This window comes from Oncorhynchus kisutch, linkage group LG21, assembly GCF_002021735.2.
Source record: "Oncorhynchus kisutch isolate 150728-3 linkage group LG21, Okis_V2, whole genome shotgun sequence".
Lineage (NCBI taxonomy): Eukaryota > Metazoa > Chordata > Actinopteri > Salmoniformes > Salmonidae > Oncorhynchus > Oncorhynchus kisutch.
Window position 1 is genome coordinate 35,731,381 of NC_034194.2, and position 21,330 is coordinate 35,752,710.

General features: G+C 44.5%; 1 protein-coding gene across 1 annotated transcript in view; it reads left to right on the forward strand.

Annotated features, from left to right (window-relative positions):
- Positions 1-21,102, forward strand: part of LOC109882645 (alpha-(1,6)-fucosyltransferase) — a 249,398-nt gene extending 228,296 nt beyond the window's left edge. The window contains exons 6-10 of the mRNA XM_031800757.1: positions 2,330-2,567; positions 12,352-12,598; positions 18,651-18,827; positions 19,182-19,332; positions 20,264-21,102. Of these exons, the coding sequence (XP_031656617.1) occupies positions 2,330-2,567; positions 12,352-12,598; positions 18,651-18,827; positions 19,182-19,332; positions 20,264-20,605 (1,155 nt within the window). The 3' untranslated portion in view covers positions 20,606-21,102. The remainder of the gene's footprint in view (positions 1-2,329; positions 2,568-12,351; positions 12,599-18,650; positions 18,828-19,181; positions 19,333-20,263) is intronic.
- The last annotated feature ends 228 nt before the right edge of the window (positions 21,103-21,330 follow it).

The window sequence follows — 21,330 nt, forward strand, 5'->3', positions numbered from 1 at the left end:
TAACGACAGTTTATAAGCGCGGAAATCGACTCTGCCGTTTGAGCAAGCTTTTGCGGCACAGTCGACAACTCTGCCCGACACTCCTTTCAAAGAGCGCGTCCTCGCGCTAGCTCCGTCTTACAGGAACGCGCTCACCGGCCAAGCACACGCACTGTCGTGGATGCAAGGTCCGAACACTTCTGACACCAATGTAATGAAACAGGCAGGGAGCAGGTCTCGAACCCTCGACCTTCTAGCCCAAGGTCCTGCGCGCTATCGACTGTGCCACAAAAGCATGCTCGAGCGACAAAGTCGATTTCCGCGCTTATAAACCCAGGGTCGTTACAATGATGTGATAATGCTTACGACAAATTACATGGCACCCATGTGAATTTATAGCTATTATTTATGTTGGCGTCACGTACAGTATCATTTCACTAACACTTGCAATCTCGATGTATTCCATCATGACATCAACAACAACATGCTCCTTATTTGACTATAGTTAGCTGCTAGCTTAGCCAGATGCAGCCTGTGAGGCCGGGCAAATTTTGGGGCCAAAATGATTCAAAGAAGGTGAAAAACCTGGGTAGGTAGTGTTAGTAATTTGGTATGTAGACGGACGAGTCGGTCAAGGATCGATTCAGACAAGGTGGTAAATTGTATGACAAGCTACAGTTTATTCAGAGTGAAGATATCTAGAACAGCGTAATTACGGCTCTCCCGCTGGTTCGTACGGAAGCGCAGACGAAGAAGAGACCGTTACAATCAGTACACCACTATTATATAGGAAAGAATGTAGGTTGATTCTGGAAGATCGGATCTTTGGATTGGTTCATCTGGGGTGTAGTCTGTAGTCTTCCGCCATTGGCTCAGTTGTCTGTCCGTCATCGTAGAATCCTCTTCGGGCATTCAACGTTCAGCTACAACGGAGATCATGTGTGTGTGCGCTGGTTTTGGCCATTAGTGTAATGCGGAAGCTACCCTGTAGGGGACCCCACAGGCTCAATTCTAAGTGGTAGCCCCCCCCCCCTTAACAATAGTCTGGTCACCTACATAAGAAATAGCATTTCTCTACAGTAGTGTAGCGGATGTGAAATGGCAAGCTCGGTGGTGCGCGCTAGTGGCGTGTCAATCGGTGACGTCACTTGCTCTGAGACCTTGAAATAGTGGTTCCCTTTGCTCTGGCCGCGGTTTTTGTGGAGCGATGGGTGACGATGCTTCGAGGGTGACTGTTGACGTATGCAGAGTGTCACTGGTTCGCGCCCAGGTCGGGGCGAGGGGACGGACGTAAAGTCTATACTGTTACACTATCAAGCTAGCTAAATGACAACCCTATTCATTTCAGATGTATTGAATCTATGAAGCCTACTCAGAAAGTAGGCTTCACCTACATCTGTAGGCACTAGCTCACTAGCTCGCTAGCTAACTAGCCAACATGTTTCTGACATGCTACGATCCTGCTTACAGATGTTTAGCTACTGTAGCTAGCTAGATAATAATGGTTTATGGTAATTGCAGTTAGTTAATTATGTAGCTAAGTGTAGTGTAAAACTCTGGCTACCTGTGTTTTACACTTAGCTAGCTAGCTAACCAACTAGCAGTTATCAAAGACACTAACTCTGTAACTTACCATACTTTTCTGACCAACGAGACATTACTTTAGGCAACCTTCTACAGACTCCTTCTTGCTTACTCCGGTCCATAAGTCTTAGGTTCAAAACGTTATGGCTGTAGTCTAAAGAAACCCACTAGCACACAGCCATCTATCTTGTGCAGTCAATGGCTCAGTGTTCCAAAAGTATTCAACTGAATCTACAAGCTTGGACAGTATTATATTTCATATTTTTATGGAGCCAGAAGTATATTGTCGATTATATCTCCAATTTACAGCGTCGGTTTGAAAAAAAAAAGATTCATACATATATGCACTAGTCATTATTGTTTGGTTTAAAAAAAATAATAAGTGAAACATGGCCTTTAAAGTTGGCACTGTGTCATATTGTGATTTAAAGGTGGCATGGTGTCTCATCTTGATTTAAAGGTAACATGGTGTCACCTCGTGATTGTAAGGTGGCATGGTGTCACCTCGTGATTGTAAGGTGACATGGTGAACTGCCATGATTTAAAGTTGGGACAGTAAACTGTCCCCGCTCTCTCTGTGTGTGTTTCTCTCTCAATTAAATTCAATTCAAGGGGCTTTATTGGCATTGGAAACATATGTTCACATTGCCAAAGCAAAGTAGATAATATAAAGAAGTGAAATAAACAATAAAAATGATCAGTAAACATTACACTCACATAAGCTCCAAAAGAATATGTATCTCTCTCTCTCCTCCCGCCTAACCAGAACCCCCAAGACTGCAGTAAGGCCAGGAAGCTGGTGTGTAACATCAACAAGGGCTGTGGCTACGGCTGTCAGCTGCACCACGTGGTCTACTGTTTCATGATCGCCTATGGCACACAGCGCACCCTCATCCTGGAGTCCCACAACTGGCGCTACGCCACGGGCGGCTGGGAGACTGTCTTCCACCCTGTCAGCAACTCCTGTACTGAGCGTACCGGGGTGTCTACAGGGCACTGGTCAGGTAGGTACGGTGAGCACTGTCTGGTGAATTATGTATTTAGAGAGCTGGGCCCTGTTCTATATCTATGGTTGGGCCATTGAGGTTTCTGCATTATGATGCATTTACATGACACTAAAACATTCTATGGCAGCCATGTTAGAACCCCATTAATATTACATCAGGAATATTTAAATAATGCCATGTAACTGAATTCTTTGAATTAGAACAATATTCACAATATATATTATATATATTATATTCACTCTCTAAATACATGGCTTTGGTGACCACTATCTATACCTCCTTGAGCAGGCCTGGGCAATTCCAGTCCTCAGGGGCCTAATTGGTGTCCACTTTCCCCCCATCCCTAGCAAACACACTTGATTTAAACTAATTCCATTTTTAACTGAAAATCATGATTAGTTGATTATTGGAGTCAGGTGTGTTAGCTGGGTCTGGGGAAAAAGTGTGATATCAATCAGGCCCCCGAGGACTGGTGTTGCCCAGGCCTGTCCTAGACAGTGATCCTTACATCCATTGTCTTATGTCAGATAGCACATCGGTTCTGCCTGAACTGATCTGTCTCGTATCTTGCAAAGGGTCATGGGATAGATGGAAAGTAATCCGGCAACATGGGCTGCCGCAACATTAAAACATATTACCTACAGTAGGTAACATCATCTGCTGAACCCCATTTCTGCCTCAAAACTGTCTGATTAATCTAAGCTAAAAGAATAAATATGTCAATAATGTTTATGTTTCTTTGGTGAGGAAGTCACCCCATTTTACACCTAGCTAAGGATTGTTGTGCTTCAATGAGCAGTATTTCTTAAGTTATGGGCACAAAAGCTATCATGGATTTGTCCAACAGCTGAGCCAGTCACTGAAATCATCTTTGCCTGAAACAATGCTGCTAACAAACCATCTACCTACTTAGTGCTGCACACACAATGTTGAATCTTCCAACAAAAGCTAGCTAGCAAGCTACTGTAGCTAGTAGTGCTAATGCTTACATTATTGTGAGTTTTCATGAAGCAGCTGTTGTCCTGTCACGAGTCATTGCAGTAGCCTCCCGAATCAGCTACGCTCAGCTGACCCAACAATACGATCGCAGAGAAACATGCTGATCTACGGACTGATTTCTGAAGACAACATATATGTTTTATTGTCACATACACCGGATAGTTGCAGTGAAATGTGTAGTTTTACAGGGTCAGCCATAGTAGTACGGCACCCCTGGAGCAAATAAGGGTTAAGTGCCTTGCACAGACAGTAATTTCAACTGGCTAAGCAAGCTTTTATGTTGAAATCAGAGCTACAAAAAGTGAAATCAGAGCTACATAACTAGCTAGCTATCTAGCTATGTCAGTAAGCTGGCTAGCTACAACAGTTAGCTACACAGGTGATTGGGTCACTGCACTGGCAAACAACATTCTTAAACAGAATTTGTGCAGGAGATAGCTTTCAAGTGTTTTTTTTTTAATTGAAAACTATTAAATCACTGTCACAACATTTGTGATAATTTAGCTATCTAGTTCGTAATAATTTAGCGCAGTGATATCAAAAATTAGGAACTATGTTTCCATTTTTTGAATGGCGGATGCTCAATATTCAAATTTGAATATGAGTTCCACGTTCACAAGACAGATCGGATGAGGGACGAGAGTCACAGAGGGGTGAAGCCATCTGACGTGAGACAATGTTGCTGTTTTAGTCATATACACAGCAAAACCTGACAGTTTCACCCACACACTGAATGCTCCATCCAACCAAACATTGACCACTGCTGACCGGTCCACCCATAGACATGGTCTCTGCACCAGGGAAGTTATAGGGGTTCAGACTGGTTGTCGAGACATTTAGTGTAGCAAGCAATATTCTGTTTCATACATTTATTATAGGCTAGCTATTTTTTTATCTTTCCTTTAATACTCTTCAGCTTCCTTGTCCCCCCCATCTCCCCCGCAAAGACATACGCATACACCCCTCTGCCTCTGGCTGCAACTATCTTAGACTTTCTTTTCCTATTTATCGTGCAGTTCCCGTCTTCTTTTCCATCTTGCATACCCTAATGCATGGCCTCCTTGCCTTCCTACCGATTGCCCCTGCTTGCGCTTTGTGTAGTGAGTTCATTTCACGGGTTCACCGCTCGTCTAACCTGGACCCATTAGGAGCTGAGGCGCCAATAGAAAAATGCATTCTGGGTGAAATCTCATCTCCCTTCCTGCCTCAAACTGTGAATTAGCTAGAAGTTAAGTAAAAATGTTAAGTTGTTGCAGCACCTATTTGCAGATTGCAGAGGTTGAGTTAAAATGTGTACTCTTTGTGTCCTCATTAGGAAGCTCTGGGAGGGGGAAGGAGTGCTTAACTGTGCAATTGTGGCAAGATGTGTAGGCGTCAGCCCCCCCCCCCCCCCCCCCCCCCCCCTCCCAGTTCCCCTCTCCATCCTGCAAAACCGGCCAATGATGTTGTAAGCAAAGAGAAAGAGCTTTTGGGAAAAATGTGTCTGTTTAATATTTCATGCTTTTGCCAATTTATATTGAGCTCACGCTCCATGGTGTACACATGCCCCGAGGCCCTGCCTTTTCCATTTTATTTATTATTATTTTATTCCATTTACTCTTATTTTGAATGGGCATTTCTTTATGAGTAATTATACCATTTGTTTGACAGTCAGTGGCATGTATTCATGGATGCCAAGGGAAACCAGTCTTCCCCCAAAAAACAAATAAACATATACAATAATCAATTTAGTCTCTCTGTGTTTCATCATTTTCCTTCAATTCGCAAGAGGCTGAATGTAATCTCACGGGAGAATCATCCAAGCGAGCGAAACAGCGCCACTTTGTCTCTGTATGTGTAGGCCATCTATCTGATGCTATCTGGTCCCAAAGAGTATGACATTGTTGTCGCCCATACCATTGAATGCAAGGGAAGCTAGTGAGAATTGGACTCCCTTCATAAAAAAAGTTTAAAATATAAGCCAATCAGCATTGAGCTAAACTGAGTGAGCTCAACTGTGATTGGTCCTGGCGCACCAAAAAAAAGTGTCAAGGGAAGCCAGTTTGGATTTGGCATCACTCAAATGAAATATGTCATTAACACAAACAACTTGAATTGTTGCAACTCGTTGTGTTGTTGTCCAGTGGTTAGCTAGCTAGCTAAAATTGTCCCTTTTAAAATTAGCCATGGATGAAGATAGGGATTTGGACTTGTGGTTTAATTTAATTCTCTATACTGACCAATGATTATAACGGTGATTCTGATCCAACCATTAAGTAATACATTCTGCCTTTGGCCTGAGAGGATGGACGTTCAATGTGTAGCTAGATGTAGAAGGCTAATGTTAACGAGCTAACGTTACCCATGAAAGGAAGTTAGGCTAGCAAGCAAGCATTTTAGCTAGATAGCCTATGACAACAACAAATACAAGTGTGCACTGTATGACAGAGTGATAGACCGTTTCATCAACATGTAAGAGAGGATGGCATTGGTGTTTCTTTACAAGTAGGGTGAGTCAACATGTTTTTTTCTACTTGCACGAACACACACACACACACACACAGAGAGAAATCAGAAACATGGACAGCCACATCATATTTAGGTTACATTGATTGGACTAAATTGTTTTTGGTATCTTTTTGTTGTCCGTGTATTAGACTAAGCATACAGTAGGTGATTTGATGATATTGAAATGTTGCTAATAGTGGAGGTAGCTCCTGTTTTCTTAGCGACTTGCGAGAACTCTCTGTGGTTCTAAATCAATAGTTGTTTAGTGTTCCGAAAATGTCAGAAACATTAACTTGCTTGACCATGCTGTAGGTCATGTAACTGTTACATGCTATATGCTTTGTGGACTTCACCGGACAGGGGTTGTTTTCCAGTTTTGTGATAAAACAAAGGTGTGTTTGAACTTATTCTGCCACTGTGTCCTCTTATTGTCTCTGCCTTTAGGCCTATATATCACATGTGTCAAGTATATGAAGCAAACAACGCAATTATCACAACACTTAGGTTGTAACATGGTACATTTTTTTTTGCTTCCCCAGTGATTTTACCCACACACCGCTACTGTTGTCAAAGGCTTGGAAGGAGTCACTGTAGTTGTATTAGTCTCACTGGATGGAAGGAGTCACTGTAGTTGTATTAGTCTCACTGGATGGAAGGAGTCACTGTAGTTGTATTAGTCTCACTGGATGGAAGGAGTCACTGTAGTTGTATTAGTCTCACTGGATGGAAGGAGTCACTGTAGTTGTATTAGTCTCACTGGATGGAAGGAGTCACTGTAGTTGTATTAGTCTCACTGGATGGAAGGAGTCACTAGTTGTATTAGTCTCACTGGATGGAAGGAGTCACTGTAGTTGTATTAGTCTCACTGGATGGAAGGAGTCACTGTAGTTGTATTAGTCTCACTGGATGGAAGGAGTCACTGTAGTTGTATTAGTCTCACTGGATGGAAGGAGTCACTGTAGTTGTATTAGTCTCACTGGATGGAAGGAATCACTGTAGTTGTATTAGTCTCACTGGATGGAAGGAGTCACTGTAGTTGTATTAGTCTCACTGGATAGAAGGAGTCACTGTAGTTGTATTAGTCTCACTGGATGGAAGGAGTCACTGTAGTTGTATTAGTCTCACTGGATGGAAGGAGTCACTGTAGTTGTATTAGTCTCACTGGATGGAAGGAGTCACTGTAGTTGCAACTTCATTAAATCCAGTGGTGGTGGCCTCAGTTTATTTTAGAAACTGTAAAAACAATTTTCTCTGGTTTAAGACTGGATGTCTGCCAAACATATCCCTTCTGGGAGATGATATTAGACCAAAAAAAGATTGTGTGTGTGTGTACGCGTCCGTGTACGCGCGCGTGTACGCGCGTGTATGTGCCCTTGCCACTCGTTTGTGTACTGAGGCTTAACACCCAGTCTCCCAGGTGGAAAGGCTATAAGGAGCACAGAGAGGATGACCTTCCTAATCAGCCCAACTCAACCTTCGTCTCTGCCCACTGTGCCCAGGGCCCATCTAGAGGACACCTTCTTGGAGCAGCTGGTGCCAGCCCCTGTACCATGGAAGTTGATGGGCTCACCATGGCATTTAAAGAAGGACAGCCAAAGAGCAACTGTCACTCAGGAGGGAGTGGGGATAAAGACAGAGGGAGAGAGAGACAGAAAGTGAAAGATCAAGATAACGAATGTGTATGTCAGACAGAAATATTGAAAGAGGGAGGAGGAAGAGAGAGAAACACAGAGAGAGTATTGTGGAGATCGAAACAAAAAAGATTTGGAGACAGTTTGAAAGACAAACAGAGCGAAAGAAAGAGTTTTATAAAACTTCAACAGAGAGAAACAGACAAAAAGGGACAGAGAAACGGCAAGAGGATTGTTGTTTTGAATGGACTTGACTTTCTACTTCCCCCTATTTGTCTGGCTTCAATTCAATTCTGTACCATTTTCCCCCAGTGTGCACTTGTTCACTGTAACCTATTGGATGGTATAGATCCAGTGTGTAACGGCTTTCTTGTAGCAAGGATCGGACCAAAATGCAGCGTGGCTATTGCAATCCATGTTTATTAAATAACGAAACACGAACTTTACAAAAAAAACTATAAACGTAATGTGAAAACTGAAACAGCCCTATCTGGTGCAAACACAAAGACAGGAACACCTATACATACAGAAACTACAAAACTAACGAAATGAAATAATGAAAACACAAAATACTATGACCAAGGCGTGACACAGTGGACTATTTTGATTTCAATAACGATTTAATTTATGAATATAGAAAACATATATTTGGCACATTTTTCAATATATTGTTGTACATAATATATTCAACTTGCATGTCAAAGTTCCACCGTCTCTGCTAGTATTAAAGTTATGGCCCATTTTACATAGAGACATTTGCATAGTAGGCAATGTAACCAATCACAGCCTTCCTTTTACTCGTACCGGCAAGATGGCACCAACAGACATGGCAGCTCTGCCTCTAGCTCCTAAGAAACTTTGCAGTATTTCGTTTTTTTGTGTGTTATTTCTTACATTATTAGCCCAGAATGTTTTTTGTGTTATTACATACAGATGGAAATACCTTTTGGATATCAGAGAGACGGTAACTCACCAGCATTACAACCAGGAATACGACTTTCCTGAATTGGATCCTTTGTTCATACACCCCAGGGCAATTGAACTTATCCCAGAGGCTGCTCCAAGACGCCGCCTGCGGAGACGAGGTATTCTGAGTGGACTTCTAGTCCAACTCAGGAGGCGGGCACACCATCCACCGCTTCAGAGTATATTACTTGCTAATGTTCAGTCTCTGGACAATAAAGTAGACAAGCTATGGGCGAGGATCTCCTTCCAGAGAGACATCAGGGACTGTAACATGCTCTGTTTCACAAAATCATGGATCTCTCTGGATATCCTTTCCCTGTCCATCCATCCAGCTGGGTTCTCAGTTCATCATGCAGACAGGAATGAAGAACTCTCCGGAAAGAAGAAAGACGGGGGTGTATATTTCATGATAAACTACTCATGGTGTGATTGAGAAACTCAAGTCCTTTTGTTCTTCAGTTGTAGTCACAGCCGTGGATATTCGTCCTCAGGCAGATACCACGACGGCATCAATGAACTACACTGGACTTTATGCAAACTGGAAACTACACATCTTGAGGCCGCATTTATTGTAGCTGGGGATTTTAACAAAGCAAACATGAGGAAAACGCTACCGAAGTTCTATTAACACATTGACTGTAGTACTTGCCTTTTAGAAATGCCTACAAGGCCCTTCCCCGTCCTCCCTTCGGCAAATCAGATCACGACTCCATTTTGCTCCTCCCTTCCTATTGGCAGAAACTCAAACAGGAAGTACCCGTGCTAAGGTCTATTTAATGCTGGTTTTACCAATTGGAATCCATGCTTCAAGATTGTTTTGAAAATGTTCCGGGTAGCCTCTGAGAATAACATTGACGTTTACACGGATAACCTACCCAAACGAGAAACAGTGGATAAATTGAAAGCATGAACCACCGCATTTAACCGTGGCAAGGTGACTGGGAATATGGTCGATGGCAATCAAAAAGGCAAAACGTCAGTACAAAGACAAAGTGGAGTTGCAATTCAACATCTCACCGGCCACCGACGCGGCCCGCTCTCAAGGATTGTGTGCTCTCGTTCTCCGTGACCGACGTGAGTAAGGCAGTTAAGCAAATTAACCCTCGCATAGCTGCCGTTCCAGACGACATCCCTAGCCGCATCCTCAAAGCATGCACAGACCAGCTGGTTGGAGTGTTTACGGACATATTCAATCTCTTCCTATACCAGTCTGCTGTCCCCACTTGCTTCAAGATGTCCACCATTGTTCATGTACCCTATACCCACTTCAATTTGCTTACCGCCCCAATAGATCCACAGACAATGCAATCGCCATTGCACTGCACACTGTCCTATTCTATCTGGACTAGAGGAATACCTACGTCAGAATGCTGTTCATTGACTATAGCTCAGCTTTCAACACATAGTACCCACCAAGCTCATCATTAAGCTCGGGGCCCTGGGTCTGACCCCCGCCCTGTGCAACGAGGTCCTGAACTTAAAACGTTCCACCCTCTCCACTACTGTCCCGTCGATGTGGATAGGGGGCTGCTCCCTCTGCTATTTCCTAAGTCCACGATCATCTCCTTTGTTTTGTTGACATTGAGTGAGGTTATTTTCCTGACACCACACTCCGAGGGCCCTCACCTCCTCCCTGTAGGCCGTCTCGTCGTTGTTGGTAATCAAGCCTACCACTTTAGTGTCGTCTGCAAACTTGATGATTGAGTTGGAGGCGTGCATGGCCACGCAGTCATGGGTGAACAAGGAGTACAGGAGAGGGCTGAGAACGCACCCTTGCGGGGCCCCAGTGTTGAGGATCAGCGGGATGGAGATGTTGTTACCTACCCTCACCACCTGGGGGTGGCCCGTCAGGAATTCCCTGACCCAGTTGCACAGGGCGGGGTCGAGACCCAGGGTCTTGAGCTTAATGACGAGTTTGGAGGGTACTATGGTGTCAAAAGCTGAGCTGTAGTCGATGAACAGCGTTCTTACATAGGTATTCCTCTTGCCCAGACGGGTTAGGGCAGTGTGCAGTGTGATTGCGATTGCGTCTTCTGTGGACATATTGGGGCGGTAAGCAAATTGGAGTGGGTCTAGGGTGTCAGGTAGCGTGGAAGTGATATGGTCCTTGACTAGTCTCTCAAAGCACTTCATGATGACGGAAGTGAGTGCTACGGGGTGTTAGTCATTTAGCTCAGCAAAGAAGTTGGTTAGTTTGTCTGGAAGCAAGACATCGTGGTCCGCGACGGGGCTGGCTTTTCGTTCGCCTCTTCAAACTCAGGATGGTTAAGAAAAGGATTACAATTTGTGAAAATCCCCCAAATTATGGTATTTTTTGTCTGGGTTTCATGAGGAATCAGAAACTGTCTAGTTTACACCAATCCAATGATTGTATATTCATGAGGGTTTAAGTATAAGGTCACGTCTCAATAGTTTAGAATGGCTTCCCCCTCTCAGTTCATCTCATCCTTATCTTCTCTGATCCAACAACATTGGATGAGTAGAAGTAATACAGCAGAAAGGTTATTTGGATATCAACTCTCACCTATCTTTGTTTTTAGATCTGCATAAACTAAGGAAAGGACCCAAGAGGTGGTCATTTGGGTCAAAGAAGGGTGAGTGTAGTCAATGTGAAATAGCTAGCTAGTTAGTGCTAGTTAGCTGTGTGTGCTAGACCAACGTCCATTGTCCTCTAGACCAACGTTCATTGTGCACTAGACTAACGTCCATTGTGCTCTAGATTGTGCAGGTTATATCACCCCACTCTGATACATAGCAGTCGTTGTTTCCGTTGCCCTCCCATAGCTTTTGTGGAGTGACAGGTAACATTGTTGTTAGTAACAGCAGATTGCTAGTTTGATGCAACCTAACTGGTATGTTACACTAGCCCAGCTCCAATTCATGCTAAATAAACAGGGGCATAACCAGTGCAGCTCAGCATAACATTACGCTCTGGTTCTATTTTCAAGAATTTGACATGGAGCTCACGAGAACGCGAACACTTGAAGTGGACTCTGCTCACGCTCTGTTCTGCACTGGCCAAAAGTTGCGCATCCAGTGTAGCAGGTTAAAGTCCCAGTGTTTTCTCCACACCCCAGTGTAGCAGGTTAAAGACCCAGTGTTTTCTCCACATCCCAGTGCAGCAGGTAAACGTTCTGGTGTTTTCTCCACACCCCAGTGTAGCAGGTAAAAGACCTGTGGTTTTCTCCACACCCCAGTGTATCAGATAAAAGACCCAGTGTTTTCTCCACGCCCCACTGCAGCAAGTAAAAGACCCAGTGTATTCTCCACGCCCCAGTGTAGCAGGTAAAAGACCCAGTGTTTTCTCCACGCCCCAGTGCAGCAGGTAAAAGACCCAGTGTATTCTCCACACCCCAGTGTAGCAGGTAAAAGACCCAGTGTTTTCTCCACACCCCAGTGTAGCAGGTAAAATACCCAGTGTTTTCTCCACACCCCAGTGTAGTAGGTAAAAGACCCAGTGTTTTCTCCACACCCCAGTGTAGCAGATAAAAGACCCAGTGTTTTCTCCACACCCCAGTGCAGCAGGTAAAAGTTCTGCTGTTTTCTCCACGCCCCAGTGCAGCAGGTAAATGTTCTGCTGTTTTCTCCACACCCCGGTGCAGCAGGTAAAGGTTCTGCTGTTTTCTCCATGCCCCAGTGTAGAACATAAAAGACCCAATGTTTTCTCCTAAGTAACTCTCTTCCCTCCGTCTCTCTAGGTGAGACCCATGACAAGGACATCCAGGTGGTGGAGTTACCCATCGTGGACAGCCTTCAGCCCCGCCCCCCCTACCTGCCCTTGTCCATCCCTGAAGACCTAGCCCAGCGCCTCCACCGGCTCCATGGTGACCCGTCCGTGTGGTGGGTGTCTCAGTTCGTCAAGTACCTGGTCCATCCTCAGGCCTGGCTGGAGAAGGAGATCCTGGATACCACAGCCAAGCTGGGTTTCAGGCATCCCATCATAGGGTACGTACTCTTTTTTTTTGTCTGTCTCTTATGATTTTCAGTTTCCGTTGTTCTCTTTCTCTGTTCTTTTGTGTCTGTTTCTCCCAGTCTGTCTTTCTGACTCTCTCTATCTCTCTCTATCTCTCTCTCTCTCTCTCTCTCTCTCTGTTTCTCTAGCCCTTTTTGTCTGTGCCTTTCTGTTGAAGTGTAAAAAACTCTTTCTATATCTTTCTTTTTCTTTCTCTTTCAAACTGTCTCCAAATCTCCACAATACTCTCTGTTTCTCTCTCTTCCTCCTCCCTCTTTCAACATTCTTTCTGACATACTCATTCGTTATCTTCATCTTTCTCTATTTCTCTCTGTCTGTCACTCTGCCTTTATCTCTCTCTCTCTCTCTATCCACCATTACCATTTCCAGCCCTCTTTCACTCTCCCTCTTCTACGTTATGGCTCTTTGAATCATCCTCCCTTCTTTACCAATCAAACTTTCTCTTTCATAGGATTATACACCTTGTATTCTTCTGTCTTTCACCTACTGTTGTCTTTGTCTCATTTATTTTCTTCAGCACTGTCTCTATTTCCCACCATTCTCTCTCTCTTCTTTATTCACATCTCTATCCCTTTGTCGTCTCCTCATCTCCTCTCCTCACTCTCCCCCTGATGTTCTAATACAGTACCTTTCAAAAGTTTGGGGTCACTTAGAAATGTCCTTGTTTTCCATGAAGACATACATGAAATTAGTTGCAAAATGAATAGGAAAGATAGTCAATACGTTGACAAGGTGAAAAATAATGATTTTTAATTTAAATAATAATTGTGTCCTTCAAACGTTGCTTTCGTCAAAGAATCCTTCATTTGCTGCAATTATAGCCTTGCAGACCTTTGGCATTCTAGTTGTCAATTTGTCATTTAATCTGAGGAGATTTCACCCTATGCTCCCTGAAGCACCTCCCACAAGTTTGATTGGCTTGATGGGCACTTCTTACGTACCAAACGGTCAAGCTGCTCCCACAACAGCTCAGTAGGGTTGAAATCCGTTGACTGTGCTAGCCACTCCATTATAGACAGAATACCAGCTGACTGCTTCTTCCCTAAATAGTTCTTGCATAGTTTGGAGCTGTGCTTTGTGTCTTTGTCCTGTTGTAGGAGGAAATTGGCTCTGATTAAGCGCCGTCCACAGGGTATGGCATGGCGTTGCAAAATGGAGTGATAGCCTTCCTTCTTCAAGATCCCTTTAACCCTGTACAAATCTCCCACTTCACCATCACCAAAGCACACCCAGATCATCACATTGCCTCCACCATGCTTGACAGATGGCATCAAACACTCCTCCAGCATCTTTTCATTTTTTCTGCATCTCACGAATGTTCTTCTTTGTTATCCGAAGGCCAGCATCCTGGAGTCGCCTCTTCATTGTTGACGTTGAGACTGGTGTTTTGTGGGTACTATTTAATTAAGCTACAAGTTCAGGACTTGTGAGGCATCTGTTTCTCAAACTACACACTCTAATGTACTTGTCCTCTTGCTCAGTTGTGCACCAGGGCCTCTCACTCCTCTTTCTATTCTGGTTAGAGCCAGTTGGCGCTGTTCTGTGAAGGGAGAAGTACACAGCATTGTACGAGATCTTCAGTTTCATGGCAATTTCTCGCATGGAATAGCCTTCATTTCTCAGAACAAGAATAGACTGATGAGTTTTATAAGAAAGGTCTTTGTTTCTGGCCATTTTGAGCCTGTAATCGATCCCACAAAAGTAGACTAGTCTTCTAGTCTTCTTCTTTAGACTAGGCTCAACCAGTCTAAAGAAGACCAGGTTTATTGCTTCTTTAATCAGAACAACTGTTTTCAGCTGCGCTAACATAATTGCAAAAGGGTTTTCCAATGATCAATTCGCCATTTACAGTGATAACTTGGATTATCTAACACAACGTGCCATTGGAACACTGGAGTGATGGTTGCTGACAGTGGGCCTCTGTACGCCTACAGTGGGGCAAAAAAAGTATTTAGTCAGCCACCAATTGTGTAAGTTCTCCCACTTAAAAAGATGAGAGATGCCTGTAATTTTCATCATAGGTACACTTCAACTATGACAGACAAAATGAGGAAAAACATTCCAGAAAATCACATTGTAGGATTTTTAATGAATTTATTTGCAAATTATGGTGGAAAATAAGTATTTGGTCAATAACAAAAGTTTATCTCAATACTTTGTTATATACCCTTTGTTGGCAATGACAGAGATCAAACGTTTTCTGTAAGTCTTCACAAGGTTTTCACACACTGTTGCTGGTATTTTGGCCTATTCCTCCATACAGATATCCTCTAGAGCAGTGATGTTTTGGGCCTGTTGCTGGGCAACACGGACTTTCAACTCCCTCCAAAGATTTTCTATGGGGTTGAGATCTGGAGACTGGCTATGCCACTCCAGGACCTTGAAATGCTTCTTACGAAGACACTCCTTCGTTGCCCGGGCAGTGTGTTTGGGATCATTGTCATGCTGAAAGACCCAGCCACATTTCATCTTCAATGCCCTTGCTGATGGAAGGAGGTTTTCACTCAAAATCTCAATATACATGGCCCCATTCATTCTTTCCTTTACACGGATCAGTCGTCCTGGTCCCTTTGCAGAAAAACAGCCCCAAAGCATGATGTTTCCACCCCCATGCTTCACAGTAGGTGTGGTGTTCTTTGGATGCAACTCAGCATTCTTTGTCCTCCAAACACGACGAGTTGAGTTTTTACCAAAAAGTTATATTTTGGTTTCATCTGACCATATGACATTCTCCACAATCTTCTTCTGGATCATCCAAATACTCTCTAGCAAACTTCAGACGGGCCTGGACATGTACTGGCTTAAGCAGGGGGACACGTCTGGCACTGCAGGATTTGAGTCCCTGGCGGCGTAGTGTGTTACTGATGGTAGGCTTTGTATCTTTGATCCCAGCTCTCTGCAGGTCATTCACTAGGTCCCCCCGTGTGGTTCTGGGATTTTTGCTCACCATTCTTGTGATCATTTTGACCCCACGGGGTGAGATCTTGCGTGGAGCCCCAGATCGAGGGAGATTATCAGTGGTCTTGTATGTCTTCCATTTCCTAATAATTGCTCCCACAGTTGATTTCTTCAAACCAAGCTGCTTACCTATTGCAGATTCAGTCTTCCCAGCCTGGTGCAGGTCTACAATTTTGTTTCTGGTGTCCTTTGACAGCTCTTTGGTCTCGGCCATAGTGGAGTTTGGAGTGTGACTGTTTGAGGTTGTGGACAGGTGTATTTTATACTGATCACAAGTTTTACACAGGTGCCATTAATACGGGTAGCGAGTGGAGGACAGAGAAGCCTCTTAAAGAAGAAGTTACAGGTCTGTGAGAGCCAGAAATCTTGCTTGTTTGTAGGTGACCAAATACTTATTTTCCACCACAATTTGCAAATAAATTCATAAAAAATCCTACAATGTGATTTTCTGGATTTTGTCTGTCATAGTTGAAGTGTACCTATGATGAAAATTACAGGCCTCTCTCATCTTTTTAAGTGGGAGAACTTGCACAATTGGTGGCTGACTAAATACTTTTTTGCCCCACTGTGTGTAGATATTCAATTTCCAGCTACAGTAGTAATTTACAACATTAACAATGTCTACACTGTATTTCTGATCAATTTGATGTTATTTTAATGGACAAAAAAATAGCTTTTCTTTCAAAAACAAGGACATTTCTAAGTGACCCCAAACTTTTGAACAGTAGTGTATAGTGCCTGAGTACTTCTAATATAGTGCCTGAGTACTTCTAATATAGTGCCTGAGTACTTCTCACAGCACCCCAGAGGGAAAGGAGGTGGGGTGGGAGGGGGGGAATGGAGTGGAGAGGGAAAGAAGAGAAGGGGTGGGGAGGGGAGGGAGGGAGGGAAGGCTTGGCTTTGGTGGTGTAAGAGGAGGATGGAGAGAGCGCTGTGGGGGGAGAGTATAAAATAGAGGAGACTAGAGAGAGCTGTGGGGAGAGAGTATAAAATAGAGGAGACTAGAGAGAGAGCTGTGGGAGAGAGTATAAAATAGAGGAGACTAGAGAGAGAGCTGTGGGGAGAGAGTATAAAATAGAGGAGACTAGAGAGAGAGCTGTGGGGAGAGAGTATAAAATAGAGGAGACTAGAGAGAGAGCTGTGGGGAGAGAGTATAAAATAGAGGAGACTAGAGAGAGAGCTGTGGGGAGAGAGTATAAAATAGAGGAGACTAGAGAGAGAGCTGTGGGGAGAGAGTATAAAATAGAGGATGTTAATTGGTGATGGTGGGATTCACTACTCAAATGCCGTTTGACACTAAGCACCCCAGCACGGCAGTTTTGTCTGCCAACGAACAGGCGGCGGGATAAAGGGAGAGAAAAGGGAGACAACGAGACGACAAACAAAATAGGAGGAGAGATGTAAGGAGAGAGAAAGCAGGAGAGAGAGAGAGAGAGACATGGCAGAGGGAAGAGAAGTGGAGGAGAGATGGAAACCATGGCAGAGAGATGAGATTTGGGGAAGCGGAGAATGGAGAGACTCGCAGTCAAGAGTCCCATCACAGAGAGAGAGAGATGGAAAGAGATAGAAGGGGGTAGAGATGAATAGAGGGATAGACTGAGAGAAAGATGAAGAGAATCCCTCTGTCCTAGGACTCTGTACACCTCCCCTTACCCCTCTCAATCTCTCGTTCCCTTTTTTCTCTCTGATCCAGGAGTGTGTACAGATATAATTTGCAGGGTAGATAAAGGTGTTTGTAGCTCCAGTGAGCATCCTGAGGACTAGGCTGAATGATCTTAGGACAGTTCTGGTAATTGGGCTCACTGCGTTTTTTTTTCTCGCATTCTCTCGCTTTCCTTTTCTTTCTCTCTCTCTCTCTCTCTCTTTCTCTCGTTCCCTCTCGCTCTCTTGCACGCCAGTTCACCCGATCTCTCCCTTTCTTTCTCTCTCTCTCTCATTCCCTTTGTCTCTACCTCTCTCTTTTCTGAACCATAGATAGATGTGTTGTGTAATGAGGGATTAAACAAAGAAAGCACTCAGTTTCACAAACACATGCAGCACTGCTCTTTATTCCTTTGTTGACTTCTTTCTCGTTCAAACCCCCTCTTTCTGCCTTTCTTTTTCACTCATTACTCCTACATTGACAAATTTGTTCTTTCTATCTTTCTTCTTTCATTCTTTCTTTCTATCTGTTTTTCTTATTACATTTTTTCTTTCTTTCTTTCTTTTCTGTCTCTCTCTCTGATTATCGGCAAGACTAGCAAGGGCACAATGATGCTGCCTAAATAATTACAGTGGTAGCTGATAGTGAACGTATTGATTGAAAGTGTTGCTCTCCCTCCCTCTCTCCCCCTCAATCTCCCCCTCTCTCCCTCTCTCTGACCCTCTCTCTGACCCTCTCTCTCCCTCCCGTATCTCTCCAATCCTCTCCCCATCTCCCTCCCCCCCTCTCCCCTCTCTCTCCCTCCCATCTCCCCCTCTCTCCCTCCCTCTCCCCCTCTCTCTCCCTTCTTCTCCCTCTCGCTCTTCCTCCCTCTCTCCCTCTCTCTCCCTCCTTCTCCCCCTCTCTTTCCCTTTTTCTTCCTTCCTCCCTCCCTTTCTCTCTCCCTCCCTCTCTCTCCTCCTCTCTCTCCCCCCCTCTCACCCTCTCTCTTCCCCTCTCGCCCTCCCTGTCCCCCTCTCTCTCTCCCTCCCGTCTCTCTCCAATCCTCTTCCCCTCATCTCTCTTCCTCCCGCTCTCCCTCCCCTCCCTCTCCCCGTCCCTTTCCCCTTCCCTCCCCCTCATCTCTCTTCCTCCATCCCTCCCTCCCCTCTCTCTCCCCATCCCTTTCCCCTTCTCTCCCCCTCATCTCTCTTCCTCCCTCCCTCCCTCTCTCTCCCTCCCTCTCCCCGTCCCTTTCCCCTTCTCTCCCCCTCATCTCTCTTCCTCCCTCCCTCCCTCTCTCTCCCTCCCTCTCCCCGTCCCTTTCCCCTTCTCTCTCCCTCATCTCTCTTCCTCCCTCTCTCCCCCTCTCTCTCCCTCCCGTCTCTCTCCAATCCTCTCCCCCTCATCTCTCTTCCTCCCTCTCTCTCCCTCCCTCTCTGTAGGGTCCATGTTCGGAGGACAGATAAGGTGGGGACGGAAGCAGCATTCCACCCTATAGAGGAGTATATGGTTCACGTGGAGGAACAGTTCCAGCACATGGCCCGACGTTTCCACGTGGACAAGAAACGAGTCTACCTGGCAACAGATGACCCTTCACTACTGCAAGAGGCTAAGACCAAGTGAGAAATCACCAATACCCTAATAATGAATAATGAAAAGGGAGTGAGTGTGGTGTGTGTGTGTGTGTGTGTGTGTGTGTGTGTGTGTGTGTGTGTGTGTGTGTGTGTGTGTGTGTGTGTGTGTGTGTGTGTGTGTGTGTGTGTGTGTGTGTGTGTGTGTGTGTGTGTGTGTGTGTGTGTGTGTGTGTGTGTGTGTGTGTGTGTGTGTGCGTGCGTGTGTGTGTGTGTGTGCGTGTGCATGGGTGCATGCGTGTGTGTGTTTACATGCATGTATGTGTGTGTATGAGCGTGTATGATTGTATTTCTGTTTGTATGTAGAAGGCCATATAGTATGTGCAATGCTGTGTCCGTCAGGTACCTAGACTATGAGTTCATCAGTGATAACTCTATCTCGTGGTCGGCTGGTCTGCACAACCGCTACACTGAGAACTCTCTGAGAGGAGTGATCCTAGACATACACTTCCTGTCACAGACTGACTTCCTGGTCTGCACCTTCTCCTCACAGGTAGGGGTGCCATATCCGACACAACACCATTTATGGAAATATACAGTACATTATTCAATAACATATATTCTTACCTACCTGAATAGCCAACTCATTTTGTCATTGTCATGTTAAACAAGGGCCATAAGAGATGGCATGACAACTGTGGTGGTTAATTACTTTACAATAAAATGAGGAGAGACAAATTTATCACACAAGTCTGAGTTATAATGAAGCTAAATCTTTATTCACATATTAATAAGGGAGCAGGTCAGTACAACACACACATACAACGTGAATCGATTGAGTGCTCTACGATAATGATGTCTGGTCGACGAATCACCCTCAGATGATTCGTTTAGAGCCCAGAGACAAAGAATACAACACCTTTTTATAACAAAGTACATCCTCATGAATATTCATGAATATTCATGACAAACAACAGATGTATGGAATGGGTCACAAGGTTAAGATTTGCATGAAAGATACTGATAATCCACAGCAGACAGTATCTACTGTTCTCATTGTGTAGAAACCAGGGTCTGGCCCCGAGCCAACTCTCCCTGGTACCTCATAGAACAGAAACGCCAACTTGTTCTATGGAATGCGGTCTTGTTAGGTTCATCACCCAAGGCATCGTAAATCTTCTGACAGCATTAAGCCCCTAGAGGCCCATTCTCAGAAGAACATACACAGATAAGAGTGTTCTAATAACCCCCTATTCTGTTGCATAAAACAACCATTTGATGCAATTACAGTATTATAACATAATCTTGCAATTTTGCTCTCATACAACACAAACAGATCTGGGACCAGGTAACTTTTTCATCTGAATAAATCTAAACAGCCATATACACGGAATGTAATTAAGTTAACATGATTCTTCACACTTCCTGGTCTCACTTCCTGTTTCCTGCATACCTACTTCCTGTTTCCTGTAACCCTGTACCAGGTGTGCCGCGTGGCCTACGAGATCATGCAGACGCTGCACCCGGATGCCTCCTCCTTCTTTCACTCATTAGACGACATCTACTACTTTGGGGGCCAGAACGCCCACAACCAGATCGCCATCTACCCCCACCACCCCCGCAGCCCAGAGGACGTACCTCTGGAGCCCGGTGACGTCATCGGCGTGGCAGGGAACCACTGGGACGGCTACTCAAAAGGGGTCAACCGTAAAATGGGGCGCACCGGTCTCTACCCATCCTACAAAGTCAAGGAGAAGATCGAAACCGTAAAGTACCCCACGTACCCCGAGGCAGACAAGCTGCTCTCAAACTCTCAACGGAAGTGAAGAAGGAAGGGAAGGATGAAAATAAAAAGAGAGAGAGACACTCTGAATCAGTTACACTGCACATGTTGTGAACAGAGAGAACAGTGGGAAAGGGAGAAAGAGATGGAGGTGATTAGACTGCACTGAGAGTGTGTGGGCCTGCCTGTGGGCATTTACTTGTGTGTGAGTGTGTATATCTGGATGTGAATCTGTAAATTGCGGAATCTTGCACCTGCCACCACCCTGTCCCGGTACACACAGATGGGTTTTATAGAGAAATAGGAAGGAACATTGATTTCAAATGAGCCTGAAAACAATTAAAGGTCCGTAGCCGACAACACTCACTCTCCAAGGCAGACTGGGAATGGGACTATCCAACTGAGACTATCCAATCAGGGCAAGCCTTGGATCGATTAAAAGAAATATTTAACAAGCCTTGGATCGATGACTGGAAAACAATTATAAACAAGAAAAAGTTACTTGTTTTAATTTTTATTAAATTATTTTGGTGGTTTAAATTGTATTCTTGCCTTCTTTTGTCTCTCCTTTGTTCATGAATGTTTCTGGTATCTTCCTCTTTCCATATTCACTCACTGCGTTCCTCCCTTCTCCTTTCGCTCCAACAGTCCTACATCTCCAACAGTCCTATATCTCCAACAGTCCTACATCTCCAACAGTCCTACATCTCCAACAGTCCTACATCTCCAACATCTCAACAGTCCTACATCTCCAACAGTCCTACATCT